Source organism: Pleurodeles waltl, chromosome 2_2, assembly GCF_031143425.1.
Source record: "Pleurodeles waltl isolate 20211129_DDA chromosome 2_2, aPleWal1.hap1.20221129, whole genome shotgun sequence".
In the NCBI taxonomy this organism is placed as follows: domain Eukaryota; kingdom Metazoa; phylum Chordata; class Amphibia; order Caudata; family Salamandridae; genus Pleurodeles; species Pleurodeles waltl.
Genome location: NC_090439.1, coordinates 579619486 through 579645279, shown reverse-complemented (window position 1 = coordinate 579645279; position 25794 = coordinate 579619486). Strand labels below are relative to the sequence as shown.

The window sequence follows — 25794 nt, the reverse complement described above, 5'->3', positions numbered from 1 at the left end:
CCACAATGCACCTCTTCAACTTATGGAGTTGCTCCAAACGTCTCCAAACTTCTGGATCTTCTTCCAGAGGTCCTTTTTGTGTCCTTGAAGTGTCCACAACTTGATCCAAGTTTCCAGAAGCTCTGAGTTGCTCCTTGGGAGTTGGGACTACAATTCCCAGAATGCACCTGGTCAGAATCCTCAAATGGCCACTGGACGCTGATCAGCTGGGCTCTGCTTGCAGGACTTGATGCAGGGGGCTCTGGGCAGCTCCTTTGTACCTGTAGCAAACAGGGAGTCCCTTCTTGAAGCAGTAGAAGACAGGTAAAGTCCTTTAAGTGATGAAGCCTAAGTGTGCAGCTGGTGCAGTCCTCCAGAGTGCAGTGTCCAGGTGCAGGTCAGGGGTCCAGCAGGGCAGTCCTTCTTCTCCTGTAGTTCTTCCTTGTTGGAATCTGAATGGGATCTGAGGTGTGGGTGCAGGTCTGACAGTTTTATCCGTGCTCCTGGGTGAAAAACAGGGGGGTCCTGGTTCTCCAATCAGAGGCAGGGTCCTTCCCCCTGTGATGACCACTTCCTGGGAAGTGTGGCAAAAATCAATCCCAGGGAGCAACATTCCTCATAAATCCATCATGGCTGAAAGTGATTTTTGGAAGTTACATCTGGCTGAGCCCACCCACTAGTGTGGCTAAAAATCCTAAACTCACCCCTCTCCTGCCCTCTCCTAATCTAATCAAGGGGGCACCTAATTGTCTGGGTTTGCAGGATGTGAGGATGTTGCTGGGTTGCTCCAAATGTCCTTCTCTGCCTTTAAAGACCAGTTTGGCAGCCCTCCCCCTTCCTGCCTCACCATCTGCTGAGGGGAGATCTCCTCCCACAGGCACATCTCTTTGTGTGAAGCCAGGCCACTTCACACCTCATCAAGGCAGCCTGGCCAGGCTGCCAGAGGCTGGCCAATCAGAGCACAGCAGTAAAAACACTGCAGGGCTGAAGTTGGCAACTTTTCAGGTAAGGTTTAAAACTCTTTACCGGAACAAGTTATATTAAATCCAACAACTGGAAGTTGTGGGATTTATTATAACAACTAATTTGATACCAAACTTCTGCCATCTGGTACTTAAGGGGACTTTTAAAATTAAAATAAAGTCTCCCCATTCTAGCCTATGGAGGCCATTCACTACAATGAGGGAAAAACAAATTTGGCTGTTTTTACCTCACCAGGGCTTATAAAACTATTTGTATAAGGTCCCTGCTTATAGTTACATGGCACCCAGCTCTAGGGACACATAGGGCACACCTTATGGGTGACTTATATGATAAAATAAGGTAGTTTAAGACTTTGGAACTACTTTTAATTCCAAAGTCAAATTTGCATATAACTTTAATTTAAAATCAGCCAGCAAGGCAGGCCTGCCTTTAAAATGACACTGGGCACCTCATCAGTGCACCTATGGGTGCACTACCTATGCTGGGGTCCCTAAACCTACATGCCCTACCATATACTAGGGACTTATAGGTAGGTTGACTTAGCCAATTATAATTAACCTAATTTGCATACTGATTTTACACAGAGCACAGGCCCTGGGACTGGTTAGCAGTACCCAGGGCACCATCAGAGTCAGGAAAACACCAGCAAAAAGTGGAAAATGGGGGCAAAAAGTTAGGGGGCCTCTGCAATCAGCCCTGTTCTCTCACATCCCAGAAGTCTGGGGCTCTGGAGCTATTCAGCAGGTCAAACCCGCAAGTCAGGCTAGGTAAGCCGGCTTGACTCACGAAGTCAGGTTGGTCTACTTATGGAGCTTTTTTTCCAAAAGTTCTCCAGTCTTCTCCAAACTTCTGGATCTTCTTCTAGAAGGTATTTGAAGGTCCACAACTCACCCAAAGGTACCAGAAGCTCTGAGATGATCCTTAAGGGTTAGCACTCCAACTCCCAGAGAGCACCTGGCTCAGATCCAGAACTGATCACTGGACACTCGTCAGTTTCTTCAGGGATTGATGCAGGGGACTCTGGTTAGCTATTTTCTACCCATAGCAAACGGGGAGTCCCTTCTTTAAGCAGTTGTGGACAGGCAAAGTACTTTTAGTGGTGAAGCCCAAGTGTGCAGCTGGTGCAGTGCTTCAGAGTGCAGTGTCCAGGTGCAGGTCAGGAGTCCGGCAGGGCAGTACTTCTTCTTTTTCTATTGTTCCTTGTAGGGATCTGAGGTGGAGTGCAGCTCTGCCAATTTTATTCTTGCTCCTGGCAGGCCACCACCCTCTTGAGTGGCCACTTCCTGGGAGGTGTGGCCAAAATCAATCCCAAGAAGCAACATTCTCCCAAAATCCAAGATGGCAGAAATTCAATCTCAGAGTTCCTAATCTAACCAGGAGGCACCTGGCTGTCTGTTTTCACAGGAAATGGAGGAGGTTTGTTTGCTGGCCCAAATGTCCTTCCCTTCTTGGAAGTACAGTTTGGCTGCTCTCCCCATCCTGTTTCACCATCTGCTGAGGCAGTTCTCTTCCCCCAGGCACTTCCCTTGTGTTCAGCCTAGGGCTTTTCACACCTTATCAAGGCAGCCTGACCAGGCTGCCAGAGGCTGGCCAATGAGAGAAGTATACTACAGAGCTGAAACTGGTAACTTTCAGGTAGAGTTCTAAAACTATTACCCTTAGTTAGTTATATTGAATTCAACAATGTCAAGTTGTTGGATTTATAATAACAATATGTTTGATACCAAACTTGAAATATTTAGCTCCTTCTGAGACTTTATTAATTAAAAATAATGTTTCCCCATGTTAGCCTATGCAGCCACTTCACTACAATGAGGGAAATCGAATTTAGCTATTCGTCCCTCACCAGGGCTTGTAAAATGTCTTTTATAAGGCCCTTGCTTATAGTTACACTGCACCCAACCCTGGGGGCACATAGGGCACACTTTAAAGGTGACATATATGTATAAATAAGTTAGTCTAAGACTTTGGAAGTATTTTAACCCCAATGTTGAATTTGGGGTTAACTTTAACTTAAACACAGCCAGCAAGGCAGGCCTGCCTTTAAAATGACTCTGGGCACCACACCAGTGTGCAAATGGGCGCACTACCTATGCTGGGGTCTCTAAACCTACATGCCTTAACATATACTAGGGACTTATAGATTTGGAGGACACAGACAATGATAATTAGCCTAATTTGCATTGCCTAATTTGCATAATAATTTTAATCAGAGCACTGGCCATGGGGCTGGTTATAAGTACTCAGGGCACCATCAGAGTCAGGAAAACACCAGCATAAGTGAAAAATGGGAGCAAAATGTTAGGGGGCCTCTGCAATCAGCCCAGTTTTCCTGCACTAAGACACCACCTTGAAAAACACATCAACCCTTTCTCCTTACGAAACAAATTGAACATTAACCACTACAAAACAGCAGTGGCTGACGCAAGCCAGAAGGGCCTCTGCTCATATTGAAAACAACCGTCTAGGGTAATGGAGGCCGTGTACCTCCTTGAGTCAGGAGTTAAAGAGACCTGGTGGTAAGCAGAGCAAAGGTCAGTGGTTGAAAACCATCAGGTATCCTTTAGCAAAGCAACCATCTCATTAATCTTCAGTCGTGGAAACCTGTCAATAATTAAGCTATTATTCAGATTGCACACATCAATACACAATCTAATTTTCCCATTACTGTGCTGAGCGACCACTACCAGAGAAATCCTTTCGGATGCTTCTACTGGTTCACTCACTACAGTATCCACCAATTTTTCCAACTCTTACGCCAATTACTCCCTTATAGGAATGGGTAGCTTCCTAACTTAATGAATGCTTGTGCAAGCATTCTCTTTCACACAAATTCAATGCTCAAACACTATCAGATTCCCTAAATCCTTCCTAAATATGGCAGGGAAGTTCTTCCTGTTCATTACCCAGTGTTGTGCCTTTGTCAACAGTTAGGCCCTATTCTTTGCTATTAGAGTCTAGTGTTATCTGAAGTTCCCTCTGATCATGCCAGCCTAGTACTGATGGACCCTTTTTTGCCACTTAAAGATTCACACCTGATGATCAGTTTTTGAACTTAAAGGTCAACCACCAGAAACCCAGTGTCTTAATATGTTTTGCCACCAGAACCGTATGGGTTTATGTCAGACTCCATTAGGAACTCGCCAATCTTCTCAACAAAGCTCTCCTTCCAGACATCCTCATTTAGAATGGTTTATGGAGTGCCCACACCACCAATTGGCATCCCACATTGTGGTTTGCTTTTGCAGACAGTGTCTTTCACATTTAATATTAATTTATCTTTTAACATCCATTACAATGTTTAAATTGTCATCCTCCAGTTCCTGCTCCAAATAATCTTCCTCCCCATACCTGTTGCCCTCATGCACACACTTTACACACTTCTCCCTCCTACACACTTTTGCATAGTGGTCCTCGATGCCGCAACTGCTGTATTTTTGATTCACCACAGGGCAGCTTTTGCTGTAAGCAAGGCAGATCTTGCCGTCACACCTATAGCACCTGCCTTTTTCTGCTTTGTTTCATTTTACTATTGTCTTTATACAGATGAACTCCCCTCTTCATGCTATAACGTTTAAGAACTGTATTAACTGAAACAGATTCTTTCTCATTGTTTTTCAATGCTACAGCACTTTTTTCCTAAATTTCTGATTTGTTGACCAATGCTAGAATAGTTTCTAAAGGAGAATCACCTCTCTTGTATAGCAGGGTGACTAGCTTGCATCACAACCTGATCCCTTATTAGGTCATCCAACAATGCCCCAAATTTACAATCCCCCACTCGTTTTGGTAGAAGAATCACATACTCCTCAATCGTTTCTACTTTAGCTTGTTTACGCTGAAAACATTTGTGCCTACTTATACCCACACATACTTTAGGTGCAAAATGCTTATCTAAGTCATTCAAAGTTGCCATAAATACATTTACGACTCCCACAACTGGTATTTTAGTCATGTGTGAATATATTTTTAACCCTATAGGACCCAAAGAATATAGCAGAATCCTCTTCTTTTTTGCAGCAGACATTTCTTCGGCGACATCAATAGCCTCAATATAGTTAATCAAGTACTCCTTTAACTCGATCCATTTTAATTGAGGCTCAACACCTGTGGACCAAAAAGGTTGAGGCAGACTGATAGTGAATTCTGATGACTCATTATTGAATGGACTAGTTCAGTGGTATTCCTTATGTTCTAACTTCAGTCACTGTTAAGTCTTCACCATTCAAAATGCATACAGGACTTGATGTGTCACTGAACTGCCGAAACCTGGGACCCAGCAAGTCTTACTTGAATGCACCAAAGTGTGGCCTAGTGCAGAATCGTTGGGACTATAGACTAAGCAACTGCCTATCTTCCAAAACAGCTGTATTTCCTTCTGATCTTTGCGTTGGAAACCAGCATTGTGAAAATGTTCCAAAACACCACAAAACAACATGGACGGCACAGTATTTCCTGGTAGTGGCCTTAAATCTAAAATGCTGCTCGCATTGGGTTATGTACAGTGACCTTGTGCATCTTCCACTTGCCAACAGCAGCACAGTGCCCTCAAAGAGTTTGCTGGGGAACCGGGGCCAATGGCACACATGCATGCTGCAGCTCAGTGTACGCCATACTTCACTCAAGTAGTTCGGCAGCAGGCACAATGACTCAAAATCTGAAAATAAAACACTCACCAGGGATATGGATGTGTTACCCCAGACACTTGCCAAGGCGCTGCAACAACATGAGGTATAGCACAGCAATATGACAATGGATCATAATTCTGCTTGAAAGTCTTCCCTCGCCAGACATCTAATGCCACAAACAATGCTTGTATTTGATCTGGACCTGGATATTCATCACCTATCTGCACCTCATCCCCACCAAGACAGACTTCCTAGTATTTACCAAGAGCAAAAGCTAGTCTAAACCTGTCTCAATGACATTGCCCTGGATGGATTCAAACCCCAACTTCCACTCAAACCAAGCCACTGTGATTAACCCTGGACACCACCTCACCTTTATGGAACACATAACCAAAATGGCACAAACAACCTGGTACCATCTGTTTACACTAAAGAAAGTAAAAAGAAATCCTGCCAAAAGTGATTTCAAAACTGCTGTTCAAGCCCTTGTACTCTCGCGTCTGGATGGCGGCAACACCATATTCCATGGTCTTCCAAACTCTACACTGGCCTCCTTATGGGATTCGCACTCCAGCACCTCTGATCTAGGCCCTAAAGAAATATGACCTATGACCATAGCTCTCCATCCTGAACTCCTCAAGGTCCTCAAGCTGATCCTCACCATCAAAACCAAATGCATCATTTAAAAAGTTATCACAACCAGTACCTTTGCAGATCTCCCTGATGAACTCACCATTTCCATTTGATCTCAGCGCCCTTGCAGCCAGTGCAACAGGTCTCCTCTAACTATGCATCAGGAGTCTGAAACAACATCCCTGTATCCATCAGGATTGCTCCAACCCTGATTCAGTTTAGGAAATAGCTGAAGATGCACCTCCTTAAAGAACCCTGCTTTACAGTCTACTTGTGTATCCAGAATCCAGTTACCCCTCCAATCACTCACTGACTGTGTCTTTGACATTGTACAGGTCTCCTCTGCCTTCCGGCTCGGATCGTGCTATACAGATACCACATGCCTACATGATAAAGTCATGCATATGGTAACTAGATTCTAATTGCTGTACAGAGTTTTCTCTGAGTCTAAAATAATTAGCAATGCAGTAATTACTGCCCTTCTTGCAGTCCTCCCATGAAAAATCTCTGCAAGTATGACTTGTCAAAATGTGTCTGGGGAAAAAAGTGGGATGAAAATTCCAATTCCTGAAGAAATTGTGCAACAACCACCTTTACCTGTTTTTCTAAGTTATACACCATTTTCCAAGTGTCACCTCGAAATATGATGTATATATCACACAGAGTAAGTTCTGCACTCCGGGGTATAGGTATTTGCTGAGTACTTTAAATGCTTCACCACATTCTGGCCCACTCATAATCAGGATCGGAGTGATCCTGTTCTGCAATACTTCTCCTTGTATCACTGGTTTATGAAGCATGAATTACAAGACTGAAGGTAATCTTGTGGAAGTGCGGAATGGTATTGAGGCAGTTTAGCACACCCCCACAAGAACAGCACCCTGATAATTTTCAGTGATTTTTCCTGTGCCCACTCCAGTTATAAGTGCTGGGGAAGACAGCATGCCAACTTTAAATTATCTTGTTGCAATTCATATAACAACATAGGAGACAAACATCTTACCAGAAGGGTGATATTTACTAGAATATGGTGTGACTGTTATTGCCCATTTACTTGATCAACATTGTTTGTTTAAACTTGATCTTTCACTCACTTCTTCATATCCTTAACTGTAGAATTGTCCTAGCTTACACACACATTACATGAACAGCAATGACTTGTGGAAATTCATGAAAGCTAAAAAAACATAAAGATTCTGGTAGCCACAGTCTGGGTTTTTCAGTGCAGGTACTAGAGTTAAAAAATATTTTACTGTAAATGCTGCCTTAGTGTGTTAGAAAACACTTGGTTGGGGTTTGATAATGAAGATACCTTTAAGTCTAGTGATGTCTTATTTATGTCCTATGTCATTTAGCATGTCTATTTGTACTAAATGTAGTTTGCAATACACGAAGCATGGCTGAATGTTTTTCTTCTTTTTCCACAGCTTGCATGGGAGTATGGGATTCCTTTTCTTGAGACCAGTGCCAAAGAAAATATAAACATTGACAATGCATTTGTAATGTTGGCTAAATCAATATTAACCAAGGTACAGTATATGAATTAAATTAATTTGTGGAGTGCACATTTTGCCTCTAATTTGATACTACACCATGGTACATGCACAACATGAGTGTCTGCTCATTCTTTTCTGCTAACTGAATCACTCAAAATCTTATTTTTATCATTGATTATTGAGAGCCTGTTGGGATGACAGTGTTCTCTGCATTGTGTACTGTTGTATTCATCTGTCCTAAGTGCCTGATTGGGAGTATGTGACATCCTGTTTTTTTAATTTTAATCAGAGGAACAGACTGATCTATTCTGTGCTCAGAGGCCTAAGGCCCTCATTATGGCCCTGGCGGACGGCGGTATTATGGAGAAAAGTACTGCAAACAGGCCGGTGGTACTTTTCCCCTTAATATGACAGTGGCAGGTTTAGCTCAAGCCAAACCACCAATGTATCACTCCGTCCGCCACGGCGATAACAGCCGCCGGGCTGGAGACTTCAGTCTCCATCAAGGCGGCCGTCACTAGGCTGTCTGCAGGATTATGACCCCACCTACCGCCATGGTTTTCATGGCCTCCTTACCGCCACGAAAACCATGGTGGTAGGCACTATCAGTGACAGGGAATCCCTTCCTTCTCCCTGATAGGGGTCTTCCCTGCCCCCTCCCTCTCCCCAGATTGCCCCTCTAACCCCTCTCCAGACCACCCCCAACATACATGCACCTTCACGCACCATGACACACACTCATACACACACTTATACCCACATGCACCCACTCATGCATTCATCCATTCACACCCACATCCAAACACACTGACATACAAACAAGTACACACGCATTGACAGAACACAACATACACGCACTCACACATCCACACATGCACACACATACCACATGCTAAATTCCAAAGTGTATATTGTGCATATTTGTGTATGTGTCCTGTCTCTGGTACACGCCGTGTGTATGAGTGAACCACAGTATGGAGGTCTGGGTTCAGTTTTCGAAGTCCCCGACCTGATACTGAGCATAGAATGGAGACGAGATGGTTTTCCCAGAGGAATTGCATTGCTGGCATTTCTGAAGCAGGAGAGAGTAGTCAAGAGGCCTAAATTAATTTAGACCCTTTTCTGAGAGCTGCTGCTGACTAGTCATTGTGTAGCACTGCCATTTCGTAGATGGTGAAGTGAATGGTGGGACTTTAGTCTCTGTTGTTCAGAGTGTGAAGAATCCTTTAGGTTAGGCCCTTCTTTGGTCTCTTCTCCCATCACTGTTATGTGTGGCTATTGATAGGCTTGATATAGAAGACTCACACCTCTTTGTGCCTCAGTTGTGGGTTCTGCATGCTGGAGACTACCCTGCTGTGAGAAACTTCACTTTATTCAAAGGATGTGTCTGGGGAATAGGCTGGAGAGGACAGTTGAAAGAAGAACTACCCTGAGCTGGTTTTGAAAGTGCAGACAGTCATATCTCCTGTCTGTTTAACTGTATAAACATTGCATCAAGAGTCTGAAACAACATCCCTGTCCCACTTGGTGTTCCAGAGGACTGCTGTGCAATCATAGCTGGGGTCTGCCTGACAGATTCCGTATGTAAGGGGACACTACCTAGTGTCTTGCCTTGCTGAAGAGCTGTACCCCTGAACCAGAAGCGCCAATAAGCTAACCTGGCTAATGAGAGAGGAAAGGAGCTTGGCAACCCTGCAGGAGATGTGTCTGTCCAGGGAGTGTCAGTAGAAGTCAGACCCCAGTGATGTGGGTCTATCAGGCTAAGAAAGACTAGAGTGGGTGAACGGTCTCTCCAGAGGTGAAGTTCAGACTGTGAATTGTGGATCAACAGCAAACCTTGCCTCTGTGCAAGAAGACCGATTGCGGCTGGTCACGCCAGGTAAATTGAGAACTGTACCCATGGCAGACATCTCCACCAAAACCGAGAGCTTTGCTGTGGTGATCATTGCTACCTAAAACCAAAAACTGTGCCCATGGTGGACATCCTTTCCGGAAGAAAAACTGTTTCCACTTTGCAACCAACATCAAGAGTGTGACATGGTGGATACCATCACCGCATTGCCTGAGAGCGCCTTAGGGCATGCTTTGTTCTGTTGTGACTATATGCTGTTCATTGACGATTGACTCAGAAGCAAGTCCAGTTCCCACAAAGGCCCCCCACCAAAGCCCAACACCTGCCTTTGCCTATGAACTCTAGGTCACAGTTCCCATTGTTTCATTCTGTTGCATCCTTCCGGATCGTAGGCTGCACCTCTCCTCCCAGAACTGGGAGAGATTGGAGACAAGTGTTGTCAGTATCTCATCATCTGCTGAAAGAACGCAGACATCTGCATTATGGTGGGATTGTATCAAGGGGACTTTACTGAGAAACGAATGTAGAACTGGGGTATCTACACCTGAGCCTTGATTCATTTTGGCTTAAAACTCAGTATTCTAAAAGGGGACCTTCAAAGATTAATAACAAGAAGAACACCCAGGAAAAGGGAAGGTCGGTATCACAAGGCACAGTAGTCCAAGTACCAGAGTTATCACCGTACCTGCTTCTGTTGTCTGTATAGCATTCGATTTTAAGTATTATTGTTAAATTACTTTTCGTTGTATCTAAAGCACTGGGTTAAACATTCAAAAATTGTACTGCTAGGTAGTCGCTGAGTTTGCGAAACCCTACACTACCTCCCTCAGGAGTCTGTGACGGGTCGCCATCGCTATCACTGAGAGTCAAAGGATGAAAGAGTTGTACTTGGCTCACTTTACACAGCCATAGTAAAATGGACCTGGACATCAAAGATAAATGACCCCAGCCTTCGTGACTGAGGACCAATAGCCCCTACTTGCCCTATCACCTCCTGTCCAATGTCAGACAGACACCTCCTCAGAATTGATTTTTTTATGGTGGTTGCCCTTGCTTTTTATTTGGATTAATAGTCAGGAGTCAGGAGAAGAAATGTTTTTTTCTTATAGTGTTGGCACTGTAGAACATGCAAAAAAAATCATTACACTGAGTTACTTTAGATGTTAATGTGATTGGTTGACAGGAACACTTATTTGTTACAGTTCAACTAGATAGCAATTCAGTATTAGCATGATACATAGCAAACAACGCATATCAATATTCACAGACCAGCCCCCTTGTTTACAAAGCAGCAGAACAGTTAAATTTGACTTTAAATGTTAGTATGAAGTTAATGCAAACACGTTAGATAAGGTTCTCAGTGATTCATATGGATGCGCCTATTTTGAAGCAGTCTACAAAATGCCTCTTGGTTGACGCACATTGCCAGTTGCCATTATCTATGCTGCACTGATTGGTAACTACATGGTATCCATCTTCCATGTCACAGTCCTTATTTCATTAAGACACATCCATGTCTAGAAAACAAGCAATCCAGCTAGTCCTTTATTAGCACAGCAGTGTAAATAATGGGTCAGTAAAGCATGTGTGAGTTAAACAAAAACGTTTGTTTGAAACTGTTCCTACTTTGGCAAATATGAATATACATCTAAGTGCAGTGATGCTGAAAGGAATAATAAATGACTGGTGCATACTGCATAAATAAACTGTTGCATTTAAAACCTAGGTTACTACATACATGTGTATAAATAAACAGTTCTGTCCCTGGAAATACGTGTCTTTTCTGTTAAAATGTATACGTTCTGTTAAAGATAAACACACTTCTTACAGTTTTGAAATGGTGCTTGTAATCTTATGAATTTTAATTCAGTTAAAACATCTCCCAAGGTCTCTTTTTTGTTGCTACTGAATGAAAATTGCGCTGTTATGTACAGACAAAAACCTTGTTTGCCTATAAGGCTGAATTTGTAATATGAAGTGCATCAACTCTTGGTTACAGGCACTTTTAAATTTTAGATTTGAAATCAGTTCCTTTCCTGAAGGAAATTCAGTTTCTTCGAGGAGAATTACAAAAATAGGTTTTATTCAGCTTCTGAATAATTTCTACCCTTTCAGTTTATAGTTAACCCCCTTCTTGGCAAATGCATGCACTCGAACAGAAAAAAATGTCATCTATCTTTATTTTCTTTTATTCTACTGGAAACAGACCTTTTGACATTTCACCTTTGAAGTGTTGTGTTTTGCTTTTGAATTGGTCACTGCAAATATTCTTAGTTACCAAGCATGGTGAACAAACTATTGTGTTAATGGAGTTTTTTTAGGTTAGGTAGATGCAGTGAAAGTTCCATTGTGTTCCGGCAATTCAATCCATAATAACTTTCTCTCCTCTTCCACTAGGAATCTCTATAGCTCTTCAACAGGGTTAAACAATAGACATCATATCATTTAGAATGTTGTGCTTTGGCTTCACCTTTAGGCCTTCACTAAATTTATTCAAATCTATCCCCGCTCATTGTTAGTAGAAAAAATACCAGCCTATTGATGTCAATGCAAACACAAAGTAAATTGGCATATTTCTACTATAGGGCCATTGTTTTACAACAAAGATATCCCGTTGTTATGGGAAATAGGAGGATTCAAAAATATAATTTAGAGCACTTTGAATTGTATTATTAAATCATAGTTGTAAGAACCATAAATACTGCAGTGTTCCTGTAGCAAACTGCTCATTCTAAAGAACATAAATTAACTAGGATTCTCACAGTGCAGAACTTCTAAACACATGATTTGTCAGAGGAGATGATAAACACCATTAACCTTTGCTACTAATGTAAAAGAGCTATCTGTAGGCTTTAATTCGGAGTAATAACAATTCACCTTTAAAAGCCTATTGACTTTAAGGTATGCTTTCTTTTCACAATCAATATGCCAGGTCTACTGCCTTTACTGTACCTTTTCATAATAAATCATCAAGTCTATATATAGCATTTACCATTGGCATGTCACCAAAATCAACTGAAGTCTACTGTACTAAGCATTAGCTTTCTACAAGGCAGCCCTTCAGCATAAAGCCATAAAAGTGCAATTGTATACACAATTACAATTGGTAAAGCAAAATACTATCTCACCAAAGGAAGCCTAACAAGGATTATTTTATGGCCTATCTTCTGTCCTTGTGGTTTGTTCATATTAATAACCAACACCAAACCCCCTGCCCTACTATGGTATTCTGTGAAATCCCATGTAACGAAATGCCCACCTATTTGCTTTAGCACAATTGAATAACAATCCATCCTTAAACGTCTGTTGTCTTTAACACATGATTTTCAGAATAAGGTCAGACCTATGGGCTTTGTTATAACCTTTCACAATAAACAGATCAAACCTCTGAAATGTGGCATGACCTTTCCCAATGAACCATTTACAATTGGATTTACACCTTACCCAACACAGGCCATTTGAAGTGCACACAAACTGACAACCACCATGCATACAGTTATAAAATTACAAATATGTAGGAAAATACAACTTGCAAAACAATATACACCCCACTCAACAATCCCTAAATAGAATCATTACAGTGAAAACCTCCAGGGTTTGTGTGAGTGGGAGGCCAATGCCAAAGCCCTTGCCTGCTACAGTAATCCAGGAGATTAAATGTAACAAAATACCTATTGATACACCTTGGCACAGAGTAATAATAATCCACGCTTAAATGCCAATTGACTTCAACATATGCATTTAAAATAAATATGTCAGGCCTATTGCCTTCATCATAACATGTCGTAATAAACCGATCAGGCCTATTGCTATGATCTTTGCCTTGCCATCATAACAAACTCAGTTCTGCTTTATCAAATTCAACATTTACCACATAACAAAAAGTGTCATAAAAGAAGTATTTTTAGTGAAAGCAAACAATTTCGGCCAAACCAGATCCTGTAGTCAGGGGAACTAACATCATATGGATAGACCCTACACCCATCTTTCAGTAGTACCCTGAATTTTCTTTTATGTTGATCACATACATTCAAGCAACAGTTGCGCTGTCAAGCTAGACCCAAAATTCCAGTTAAATTAGTGTAGCCCTTGGTACTCAAATATAAAAATGCACCCTGAAATCTAAAGTTAATGATGGGAGGTTAAGACTTGGGAAGGGTGTTGGGACTAAAATGTAGTCCTCATGACTGCCCTCCTCCAATCTGTGGTACTGCCAGAGAAAGATAAACACCATAAATTATCTAGTTATCTGAAAGACTTTAACAGCATTGCAGTGTCATGTGTGTGCCCATTAAAGTTCCAGCACAGGCAGCTGGATAAATAAACAAAATGATCACAGCTGCAAGGAGGTCAAGTACTTTTTTTGTGGAAGCATACACCTTCTGCCTAATCAAAACATGTACTCCTGGTTCTCAACATGTGGGTGTAGCCAAAGCACCTCCCTTAGTGATTCTCACAAAAATGCTTGGCCACAGCTGCGCTGTCAAACCAGACCATCAAAGGATCAACAGCATGTTTTAATTCTCCATCCACCTACAGCCCTACCTGTACCCCTCCACACTATTGCAATGTTATGGAGGAAACTTTATTCTATTTTTGGGTCTGGGAGTTACTCATTTCTGAGCCGGCTGTGACATTTACAACTAATATTGCTTCCACTCTGCTTCAGAGTTTATCCAACTCTGAGCTCAGTGGTAGTGGTACTGAACAAGTAGTCGGAAGCCAGTGTTATACTGAGGTTTCTTGATCTACATGAGTTCTCCCCACTGCCTGTTTACTTCTGTGTTTGTTGTACATCATGGTTTGAGGGGAATAAGAATCCGACCTTCCCAGGGTCTCCGTAGATGTAATTTCCTTACTGAATGAGTTCTTTGACCTCTCTCATTCCCCTTCCTTTTTTCCACTTTGTTGGTATTCATACCACCTTGGTGATGGAATTGTTCTGGGACCATGAAAGTAGATATCTCTTTGATCTGGTGACAATCATTAGCCAATTTGATTGTTATCTCCCTTTTTCTTACTGCAAAGTTTGGTCAAATTTTGGGGTTGGTAGGATGGAGGATCAGGATCCTTTGGAGGTCACTTTTACAGATGTTTGGACTTACTTACAATTCAAAACTTTTCTTTCTAAATGTAGAACACTCCATCACCCTATGTTTCCCCAGTTTGTTTGCTAGCATTAGCTTTAGACATGTAGGCTGCCCTATAAACTTATCTGTATGACTAATTGGTAATTGTGAAATATGTGCCTTAGACATCACACTTCAAGCTTCTAGCAGTAATTTCTTAAAATGTGCAACTCGCAAGTCATAACCTTTGAAAGACAGGAGTGATTAAGGTAATTGTATAGCAATTACATACTTGTGTCTGAAACACACCTATCTGAGGACAAACAAGGGATTCCCAATGTAAATTCATATTTACCTTCCATAGATGAGTTACAAAGATAACTGCATCTCATGGGTTGAAACAGACCATAGTTAGCTTAAGTCAGTAGTCTTGCTACGAGCTGCACAAGCTCCAGATTTTGAATGCTTATGAATACAAAGCATATGAACCAGGGTGGGGCTTTTGGGGATTAACTTGTTTCTGCAAGGAACCTGTGAAATTATTTATTAGTTATGGGTTTGTTTCACTGCAAGGGACGCCATGTCTAGAGGTCCGCTTGTTGGTTTGATTGGTAAATTATGCATGGTTTTGCTCTTTTGGAGGACTGATTTGATTTTTTGGGTTTTATATAGTTCAGGTCTAGCCAAAGGCCATCAGATCACTTTATACCTTTACAGAGGTACATACTGATGCATGCAGGTTACATAACCACATACGTTTACAAAAACAAGTGGGATGCTAGTCAGTTGATTTAGAGATGATATTTCAGTTTAGATAATTCAAGAATTTACCCAATCCCACATTTCCATTCTTTTCTAACACAGTTGCATGATAGGTTTCTAGGGGTACAGGTCAGGTGGTGAAAATGCACACCTTCACTTGAAGAAAGGGGTTGATATCAGATATGGAAGAATGTTCTACATTATGGAGTAAGCTGAGAAGGCTTGTGCCTTTTTTTGCCTTTTCAGTTTTAGAGCCTGATTCACAAAGTTAAACTTACTGTTTTGTGTAGGTTTACGCTTGATTTGGTATGCACAAACATGGATTTAATAGTAAGTTTACGAGTTTGGAGCACTCCACGCATGAAACAATAAGATATGCTTATTTTTTGATGTGCTGAGTTGTCCACCGTGACTGCGGAGTCTTTGCAGTCATAAACTTTGTGAACACCAAAACAAACAGAAACTTACACAAAAGTGTATGTTTACCTTTATGAATCAGGCCCTTGGTCTGTGAGACTATCAAACTCATTTTGTTAAAGATACGGGTGTGCTGGAGTGGCCTGAGAGGGAGATCCTGTTGGCCAGGCATTTGAGCTTTGAGTGTAAATGCTTGTAGGTAATACACAGTGTTTTGAATATTTGCCTAGCAGGTGACTAGTGGGTGGCTATAATTGTTGATGTGAAGTTTTGCACGTAGCAGCACTCAATGTGGCTGTGGACTCCTGAAGGCCATTGAAGAAAGTGCTGATCCTGCTACTGTTGGAAACAGCTTAGGCGATTGATGAAAATGTAAAGAAATACTTGTTAAAAATGGTTTAACTTGGGTAGGAAGCTCATTTACGACTAGTCAACTGGCTTTCTTGTGCTAATGCCCATCGAAGAAGAAGTAAGGACCAATATAGAAAGCCAGGGAGCTGACATGAGTGGAGAGGGGAGGGGATGTTGCCTGCATGACACTTTTTATTTTTCAGAGAAACACTATGTGAAATTTGTCTGGACCTAAAGCAAATCTGGTATGGCTTCGGGTGCATAAAATTTTAGAAAAAAGGGAGAAATTGTAGCAAATAACATAGCTTTCTCTACAAAAGGCATGACAGTATTTGACTACAAGATTTCCAGCTCACATTCTTTTCTGGAAGTTTAAAGGCCATAATAGGATAAGCATAGCAGGCGGGTTTCCTGCATCACCCTTCATTTTCTGCTGAAAAAGACTTGTTCCAGAGCTGTACCCATTCAGCCTCCTTACTTGGAGAAGCCTTTTGAACCAGGAGGAGCTTCTGGCCTGTGGGGAATCCCCAGTAAAATGCAGAGATCCTATGTGGACTTGAACCAGTTGTCTGGGGAAAGTGAGCCTACTATCAACAACTGGGTGCTTTTGTGGGCCTTCAATTCCTGAAATCTTGACTGTTGGGAAGTAGACCTTGCACTAGAGGCAGCCTTTAACAACTGATTTCCCAGTAAAAGTGCATACTCATAGATGTTTTGGGTCCTGGTCCAACAAATGAAAAGCCCAACAACTTTAATCCACCGAGTTATTGAGGTCCTGGCATGGAGGAATTCCTGATGTTTTCATGGAGTTAAACTTTTACCACTTTTAGAACTGGTTGACATTATGAATATATGATGGAGCTCTCACCTAATGCCATTTGTGACTATGTCCCACTGGAGCACCTCTAGTCAATATCTTTCATGGAAGAACCAATCATTCCACAAATTCGGGCTGACCGTATCACTTGTGGTTTGGCCTTGTCTGAAGCATTTGTATCCATATGTTTGCATCGGATTCAGATCTCCCATAATATAAATTTGACAAGCCTAGAACGTTTCTCAAATCCAACCACTGTGACAGTACTGCTGGATATTTCTGAGACCATAATTATTTCCAAGTGTGAAGGTAGAAGCTTTCACCTTGATTAACCATTACCTTGTATGTGACTGCTTGCACTTTTCACCAAGCCACACTTTTCTAGATTCTAGTCACCTCTATGAAAAAAGTTTGAATTGTTTTCATTGTCTTTGCTTTCTTCATATAGTATGTTTGATTTAATGTTTTTTCTGCCATAATTTCATATGGAGTTATTTTTTGTTTCACTATAACATTTGACCCTCTTATCTCTTTTTCTTCATTTTTTATTACAGTGGTCTCTTAGTCTTGGCCTGAACATTGCAGGGGATTTTTTGTCCTTATTGTTATATTTGTTAGTTTGTTATGCACCACTCCTGCCTGCAACTTTTTCTGAGCATTGTTTTGTTGCTCATTTCACCTTCAAAAAGTGAACGAGGTTTCACTCAGTGAAATAGATGGGGCTTATAATGTTAAGGCTGATCACACGCAACATAAGCCAATGCTACAAATTACCAAGGGGAGGTAAGCTCATCTGGAAGACATAAAATATTGAAATTGTGGGATTTGAATAGAGCAACAGCAAATAAGAAGAAAGTGTTTCCAGTACTGTGACCTAAAATCTGATGGGGGCAAGGCATGCATTTGTTCACCCTGCTCTCTTTAGGAAATAAATGAACTTCTTGAACTAAGTGTTGGTTGCCCGGGGGCTTTGCCGCTTGGCATGGTTGTTCTTTCTTAGGTCCTCATCTCCTGTAGATACCACTTTTCCTTTTTGCAGGAACTACACAGATTGACCTTGGCATTAAACTGCTGGGTGGTCTAAATCATTTCTATATTATCTTGAGTCTGTTTGCTCTCTTTTAATGGAAAGCATTTTCATACACGGCAATGTGGTGGGGGCTACTTTGTTTTGTTAATGCACAATCAAACAGATTTGGGCCCTTACGGTTGGAGGCAATTAGACTGAATGATAACTGTAGATATTGGAGTGCAAGGACAAACTGATTTTCGGCACAAGCTCTGCATGTTACAGAATAATTTCTGCATCACTTTGATCCCTAACAAAATTATGAGGAACTTTGGGATGTTGGGAAGCTCCCTAAAAAGATACATACAGAAAAATAATCCACCTACATGTAAGAAAAGTACATTAAGTTGGCTTGTTTCAGGTTTGGGATCACCTTCTGCATCTTAGGCAGTTGTCATCTTTCATAAGGTAACTCCTGACAGATTCCAACAAGTGGAGAACCTAGAAGAAAAAAATCAAGAAGTGAGGACAACAAACATTTGGCCAACAAATACACTGGAAAGATCCTGACAGATGGAGGGAACAATGGCAAAATAAAATGGAGGCAAGGGAAGAAGGCAATAAACCATAGTCAGCGGAATATCCTCCAATACTATGAAACAGTCTTATCAAAATGAAGCAGCAACAAAGGGAACAAAACTGACTCGTACCCTCCCCCAACTCCCCAACCCTCTCCTCACTGTACCCCAAACAGATATAAGAAATAAAGAAAATAACATTGATCAGTGGCTGTATACTAAGGAGTGAAACACATGGCACTGTTTAAGGTAAGAGTCAGAGTAGACACCATACCTAAAATGGATATACAAAGCATTGAACACAACTCTAAATAGGGATATCTTGTGGCTGTAGTTTAAGGACCAAACATGATGTCACCCTTCAAGGTAGATGGAAACCGAGTACAAAGATAGAAGACAAAGCATGCTAGAAGAAAGGGACAGACCTCCAAAAACCTGACAGGGTACAAAATTATTGAGTTGAAAAGAACAGGGTCACTTTACAGTTAAGCAGTGGTCAGCAACAGAACTCTCCTGCCTAATTTGAAGTGCAGAGAGAGGTGGTGTTGACAATGGCAGACATGTCACTGGGATATGAGTGCTGCCTAATTAGGGGTGGCCTGTCTAAAGTCATTCCCAGCAGCAGCCCTTCAACTGGAAGCATCATTCAAACCATGTCGGTCTCAAACAGAAAAATTATATATAAACACCGTGCAGGCTGAGAGAAAGTTCAGAGCAGATGGATGCATTTGTTATGAGAGTTCTGGAGATACGTCTGTCTTTAGTACTCATGAATAATGGCAGGACATGGTGGACCTTCTGCCATGGAGCTTTTTCCTGAAGATGAGGCTCTTGCAATTTATGTGGAAAACATTTCTTGGGCGAATATGTCTACCTCAACCCGACTTGCTATTGGGATTTTTTGTTATTCTGATGAAGGAAGTCCGGACTACACACATCATGATTCAAGGTGTATAAATCCATCTTAAATGTAGCAATCATCCATCTTAAATGTAGCAATCCCTAAGCATACGGGGCAAAACTATGAGGATCTATATACAAGCGGAACCATTGATGCAAGCAGGGAAATTACCACTTTAAAGAACAACCTACACTTTTCCTCAAGGCATCCATTAAAAGCAGATGGATGAATCATACATTAGGACCATATCTGTGCTCAAACAGCATCATCAGAAGATTTGAAGAGGCTGCTCATGGAGTTTAAAAATATAGGGGGTCATTCTGACCCCGGCGGTCCGAGACCGCCGGGGCCAGGGTCGGCGGGAGCACCGCCGACAGACCGGCGGTGCCCCGCAGGGCATTCTGACCGCGGCGGTTCGGCCGCGGTCAGATGCGGGAAACCGGCGGTCTCCCGCCGGTTTCCCGCTGCCCTGCAGAATCCTCCATGGCGGCAGAGCGCGCTCCGCCGCCATGGGGATTCTGACACCCCCTACCGCCATCCTGTTCCTGGCGGGTCTCCCGCCAGGAACAGGATGGCGGTAGGGGGTGCCGCGGGGCCCCTGGGGGCCCCTGCAGTGCCCATGCCCATGGCATGGGCACTGCAGGGGCCCCCGTAAGTGGGCCCCACAAAGTATTTCAGTGTCTGCTATGCAGACACTGAAATACGCGACGGATGCCACTGCACCCGTCGCACCTTCCCACTACGCCGGCTCAATTCTGAGCCGGCGTCCTCGTGGGAAGGTAGATTTGCCCTGGGCTGGCGGGCGGCCTTTTGGCGGCCGCCCGCCAGCCCAGGGCAAATCCCAACATACCCTCAGGGGTCTTTCGACCGCGGAGCGGTATTTTGGTGGGGGAACATCGGCGGGCGGCCTCCGCCGCCCGCCGAAGTTAGAATGACGCCCATAATGTCAAGAAAATGTGAATTAGACACACCTAGTATCACTCTGGTGGTAGGTGACCTTAGTTCAAATTTCAGAGCGTGGGGAAGATGAGGGGGGCTGTAAGGAAGCAAGGGGAGCAATATGAGCATTGGTAACAAAATATGCCTTTTTGGTTTGAGGGGAGGAATGGTGAGTAGTTTAAAACATATTTTAGTCTGGTAACAGCAATACATGGAGGAGAGATTTGAGTTCCCGACATCTCCAGACTTACCTGTACTTTGAAGTAAGTATGTAACAAATTTCTCTTCCCAAGTGCCTCATGGCCTCACTGCCACAATTCCACCATTTCCTGGCCCTTGGTTGGTGAAGACCTTTCAACAAACCAGACTAAAATTCATGGGCTCCTTCCTTAAAGAATTTGCAACCAATAGCTATATCTAGGGATGTTCTTGCAAGTAAAATCTGTTGCACATTCCTTTTCACCACAGAAACCTAAATTGATGGTCTTTTGCTTCATTATGCAGAGGTCTCCCTTACAGGGCTGCTGCTGAGACTGGGATTGGAAAAGTTATTACTTATTCATCTAGTTTATTAGTTTTATAAAACACAGTCAAGACGCAATATAGAAGGACACTGTTTTATACAAAACAATAAAACACTAGTGACAATATAAAAGGTAAAATATAATACACATAACATATTATAAAAATAACAAACATCAGCCTCCAAAAAATCCCTGTTCCATACTATGATTAGTAAACAACACTCTTGCATTATGTATTTAGTTTTGAACCCCATGATTTATAATATAAAATTGTGCAAATTTTTAAACACATCAACAGATTACAACTAAAACTAAACATTGTGAGTCCTAGTTGGCAGTCCAGCCAGCATAAGAATACAGCAACAATCAAACAGGTGGTTCTTCCGGAATTACATGTCACATGAATAAAAATAAAATTCGAAGTGGTCTGGGGGCCACCAAGCCATAATATATTATTCAGAGACTCAGGCCCTTAAGAGTTTGGCAGGCGGTGGAGGCCGCCCGCCAAACCCTTTTGGTCGGAAAACTGCCACTACGGTTTTCTGCCCGCTGGCCCTATTATTAATTTTCTCACAGGCCAGCAGGCATAAACAGCGTTTCCGCCCGCTGGCCCAGCGGGAAATTCAGCACACCGTTGATGCCGGCTCGTAATCGAACCAGCAGTAATGTTGCGGTGCGTTGGTTGCGACTGCACCTGTCGCTCTTTTCACTGCCGTAAAGCCGGCAGAGAGGGGACTCATAATCCCCAGGGCAGCAGCGCTGCCATGGCGGATTAAGACTGCCGGCACCACCAGGCTGTCGACTGGCGGCAACCTGGCGGTGCCGGCGGTCGCAGCATAGCGACTCCGCACGGGTCATAATGTGGAGGCCGGACCACTGCTTTGGCGTAATGAGGGGCTAAATATCTTAACAAATTTCTTTGGACACCACCTTGCCTTATATGCCTTATAGATCGTTCTTTCAGCAGTGTTGAATCCGTCAATATTAGACTGCTGAGTCCATATTGTTGGCGTATCCTTACTTCTTCCAAAGGTTTCCATGTCACTGTCTGCAGCTATTAGACCTAAAATGTAGAATATTGCATTTAATTTAATTTGTTATGCTAGAGTTACATGCCGAGAAAGGACTGGCAAAACTAAATCTTACACCTTGCATTTCCTAAAGTGCTACAATTCTTTTCAAATACTGCTTACATCTTTTAAAACACACACGTGGGCCCCACCCCATTTATGTTATCAGACTCAACCTGTTCACTAGCACCAGCAATACTCAAATGTTTATGTCCTAACTCATAAGTGAGTCTCTTGAAAGACGGTTTTAGTTGTTGTGAATGTTTGAGTTTTCCGCCTTTATGAATTATGGAAATAACTATTTAAGAGAGTATTATGGGCTATCATGAGTTACTGTCACTTACTCTTTAAAGCAGTATCTTTCTACAGCAGGCCAGGGGGAGCGTACTACCACTGAAAGGGAACCTAAAAACGTTTTTCTGTTTTTGCAGAAGTACTCTCTGATAAGTGAGCATGATGTGGTGAATCTTAATGAGAAAAAGACAAGGACAGATTGCTGCAAACTGTGATCATCAGACGAGTAGTCCGAGGGAGCTGCATTTGTTTTACTTCGGACCATACAGTGACTGAAGAACTGTGATTCTACTTCTAAGACCACGTATTTTTGGGAAAGAGCCGGAGATTCTAATTTGCAGTCGTATTGTATAATACAGAACTGTTTAAAATGTATTTTTATGTTACGTTTTGTGTTCTGTAGCATCTTGACACAGGACGTTTCTGGTGAAACAGAGCCTGTGTTTTAAGCTAATTTTTCTACTTGCATTATGATTTACAAAAATTGTATATAGATTGTTGCAGATCAGGGATACTATATTTCGGTTTAGGTACCCCAGCAGTATTTAATAGGGATATTTAAAGTCGCTGAGGAGTTCCAAATGTGATCACAGAACTCCATGCAGACTTAAGATATTCATTTTTTATGTGTGATACAGTATATTATATTGCTTTAAAATAAGGGCTTTTCTCCCCCTCAACCACTCATTCATAGCTGTCAACTAGCTTTCTGTCATGTTTGACAGTTTCACCCAGCCATTATTTTTTTTTAGCCAAGATCATTTTACATGTTTGGATTTTTAGGCCCATTGTTTAGTATTAACATTTGTACTACTGCCATAAAGAATAATCTTGTATAATAAAAGCCGGGAATGTCAAAAGAAGTAACACATAATATTAGGTCAGTTGGCAGCTAGGGAATTGCAGGTGGAAAATCCATTGTCCAGAACATAAAACAGTTTCAAGCCTCGGCAAAGGTCATTAAATGGCCTTAACAACAACGTTTTCAATCAGCCCTAAGAAGCTCCGTTCAAGTTTTTGTGAAGCGTTCCTACTGTTTCTAACTCCTGTCATGCAGATCTCTTCATATTTTCTGTGAGAGCTGTGACTCCCTTAGACTAAAATATACTTCCTTTCAGCTCTTGGTCATTTGACTGTTGTTTACATCTGTCGAGACAGAATGTTGCAGTGCTGTTTGTTAGATTACATAGGGCACACCCTTTCCCTCGGAGGTAGCAAGAAGAGAAGGTGCACAGTCTCCCTGTGTTGGAATAGGTGTGAGGCTGTGTTTTTTCCAAGCTTCTGGTACAGTGTGCCTATTCAAGTGACCACTTTTCTCTCAGTTTATGGAGAAATGCTGCTGCCTTCTCACTGCATCTGAAGTAGAGGCCATTGGTATATCACCACTGGCTTGTAATAAATTATTGCAAGCAAGTAGTAGTGTTATTTTTTTTAAGTTTCCTTCTGACATCAGACCATGCCTGTAAATAAGAAAATTAAATGTGTTAATGCATAAAGTACACCTATATACCCTATTATAAATATTTCTACGTCGTTGCGCTAACAGTAAAGATGAAATGACATTATTAATTTTTTGAAATTTTCCGGTGAATTTGTGCTGTTTCTGTTGAACATGTAGTCCCTGGTGCTTTTCCTCGTGTGATTGTAACATTAACAAATAAGGAGGGTAAAGTAGGGCAGCCTAACAAGAAGTGAGTGAAAGAAACCAAAGAAAAGACCACAATTGTATAATGATCTTGTGTACTTTTGTAATTGTTGTCTCTTATTGCTATATTCCTCGAAAATTATTTTTTAAATGGAGAAGATGAAGCTGACATATTTATTTGGTTACAATCTATACAAGATCTCTAGTTTAAAAATCATAGTTTAACACATTTTGATTATGAACATCACATCAGGAAATTCAGTTTGCCATGGTTCCCACACAGATTTACATTTCCTACTGAATTGCCGTAGACAGGATGCTAAGTCAGCAAATAACACTTGTGAATGAGTTGAACTTGATTTTAAGTTATTTGATCCAGGTGTCATATTTTCTCATGAGAAATTACCATCATGAAAGTGTCAGGATTCCTAAAATCATAGCACATATGTGTTAATTACTTTTGAAATAAGTGTATTTTACAGAATTTCATGCATTGTTGGCATAGTATATTTACTGGTTTAGTAATACTTTTTTTCCTTCTTCAAATATAAAGTGTTGGTTCACCCATTTCCCTGGTACACAAAACAGGTTAGGTTTCACTATTGTTGGACTCTGTATGGTACACCTGGAGCTTTCTAAAAATATATTTTCTAAAGAAAATAGTGATTTAAAAATAGGTTTTCTTAGTTGTTTTCTTTACTTAAGTATTTTAAGTATATAAGTGCAGGATTTGTAAGATATATATTAATATAAAATAAATGTGCAGCATGAGATCGTGTTTATTAAGGGAGTAAGTGGGTTCGGTCTGCAGTAAAGTAAATAAATGGGAATGACCACTATGGAAGTTGCCGTCTGAAAGTTGAGATTCAGTATGTGTCATGTTCCACATCAGTGGACACCACTTCACGGAAAAACATGTTTAAAATTGAAATAATGAATATAAATGTAATTGTTATGACCATACCATTGTGTCCTGTGTAGTAAACCATGAAGGTATTTTTCCTGAATATCAGATGTGACATTAGAACACTAATTCTTTGATGAGCAAATCTAGTAGCATTGTTGATCAAAACAAGTACCTATTTACAGCTACATGAGCAGTGGCGCAACGCAAGATTACGGGGCCTCCTGCACAATGGGATGAGGGGGCTGTGAGTCTCCTATATTTTACAGATTTTCATGGACCTTCGGCTAAACAGGGGTTCCCTGAAGGTTTGCGACCCCTAACCTGCACCACAGGGGCTGCGGGGGGCTGTGTTTAATCCCTATACACAAATGGCTAGAATCAGAAGAGTGTGCAGATTGAATGTATATTAATCCTACCTATCCATTTTCCTAAATGTGTGAGTTCCTGCAATAAAAAGATTATTTTGAAAAAAAAAATTATGTCTTCCACATCATTGTATTCTTAACATGTCCAACTCTCTTACTCACAGAAACTTAGCCTATGACAAAAAAAAAACTCATCACGTCTCTTTTGTCACCACATTGGAAAGGCTTCACTGTAAACCAGGCCCCTTTTTGTTTTCCCCATCAGCCTTTTCTGTGTTGACCCTTTGTTTGGTTGCATTTGACAGTTCTACCTATTTCACCCATAGCATTGACCTTCTTTGTGTCTCATTTCTCCTGTAATCTGAACTTTTCCACAATCCCTCCTTTAACCCTGGAACCAATTTACTCGCACTTTTGTTTGTCCATTGTTTTAAACTTGCTTCTCTACTCTCACTTGGTAATACTATTGCCACTCGCTTTGATCTCTTTCATGCTGTCCTCATTGGGTTGCTGCATACTTATTTACTACAGTCTTCTATCACCTTCCTCTCATCCTTTCTCTTTTCAAAAACAA

General features: G+C 41.7%; 1 protein-coding gene across 1 annotated transcript in view; it reads left to right on the top strand.

Annotated features, from left to right (window-relative positions):
* LOC138282479 (ras-related protein Rab-10-like) overlaps nucleotides 1-25331 on the top strand; it is a 104507-nt gene extending 79176 nt beyond the window's left edge. The window contains exons 5-6 of the mRNA XM_069220093.1: nucleotides 7652-7753; nucleotides 22441-25331. Of these exons, the coding sequence (XP_069076194.1) occupies nucleotides 7652-7753; nucleotides 22441-22518 (180 nt within the window). The 3' untranslated portion in view covers nucleotides 22519-25331. The remainder of the gene's footprint in view (nucleotides 1-7651; nucleotides 7754-22440) is intronic.
* Nucleotides 25332-25794: the final 463 nt, after the last annotated feature.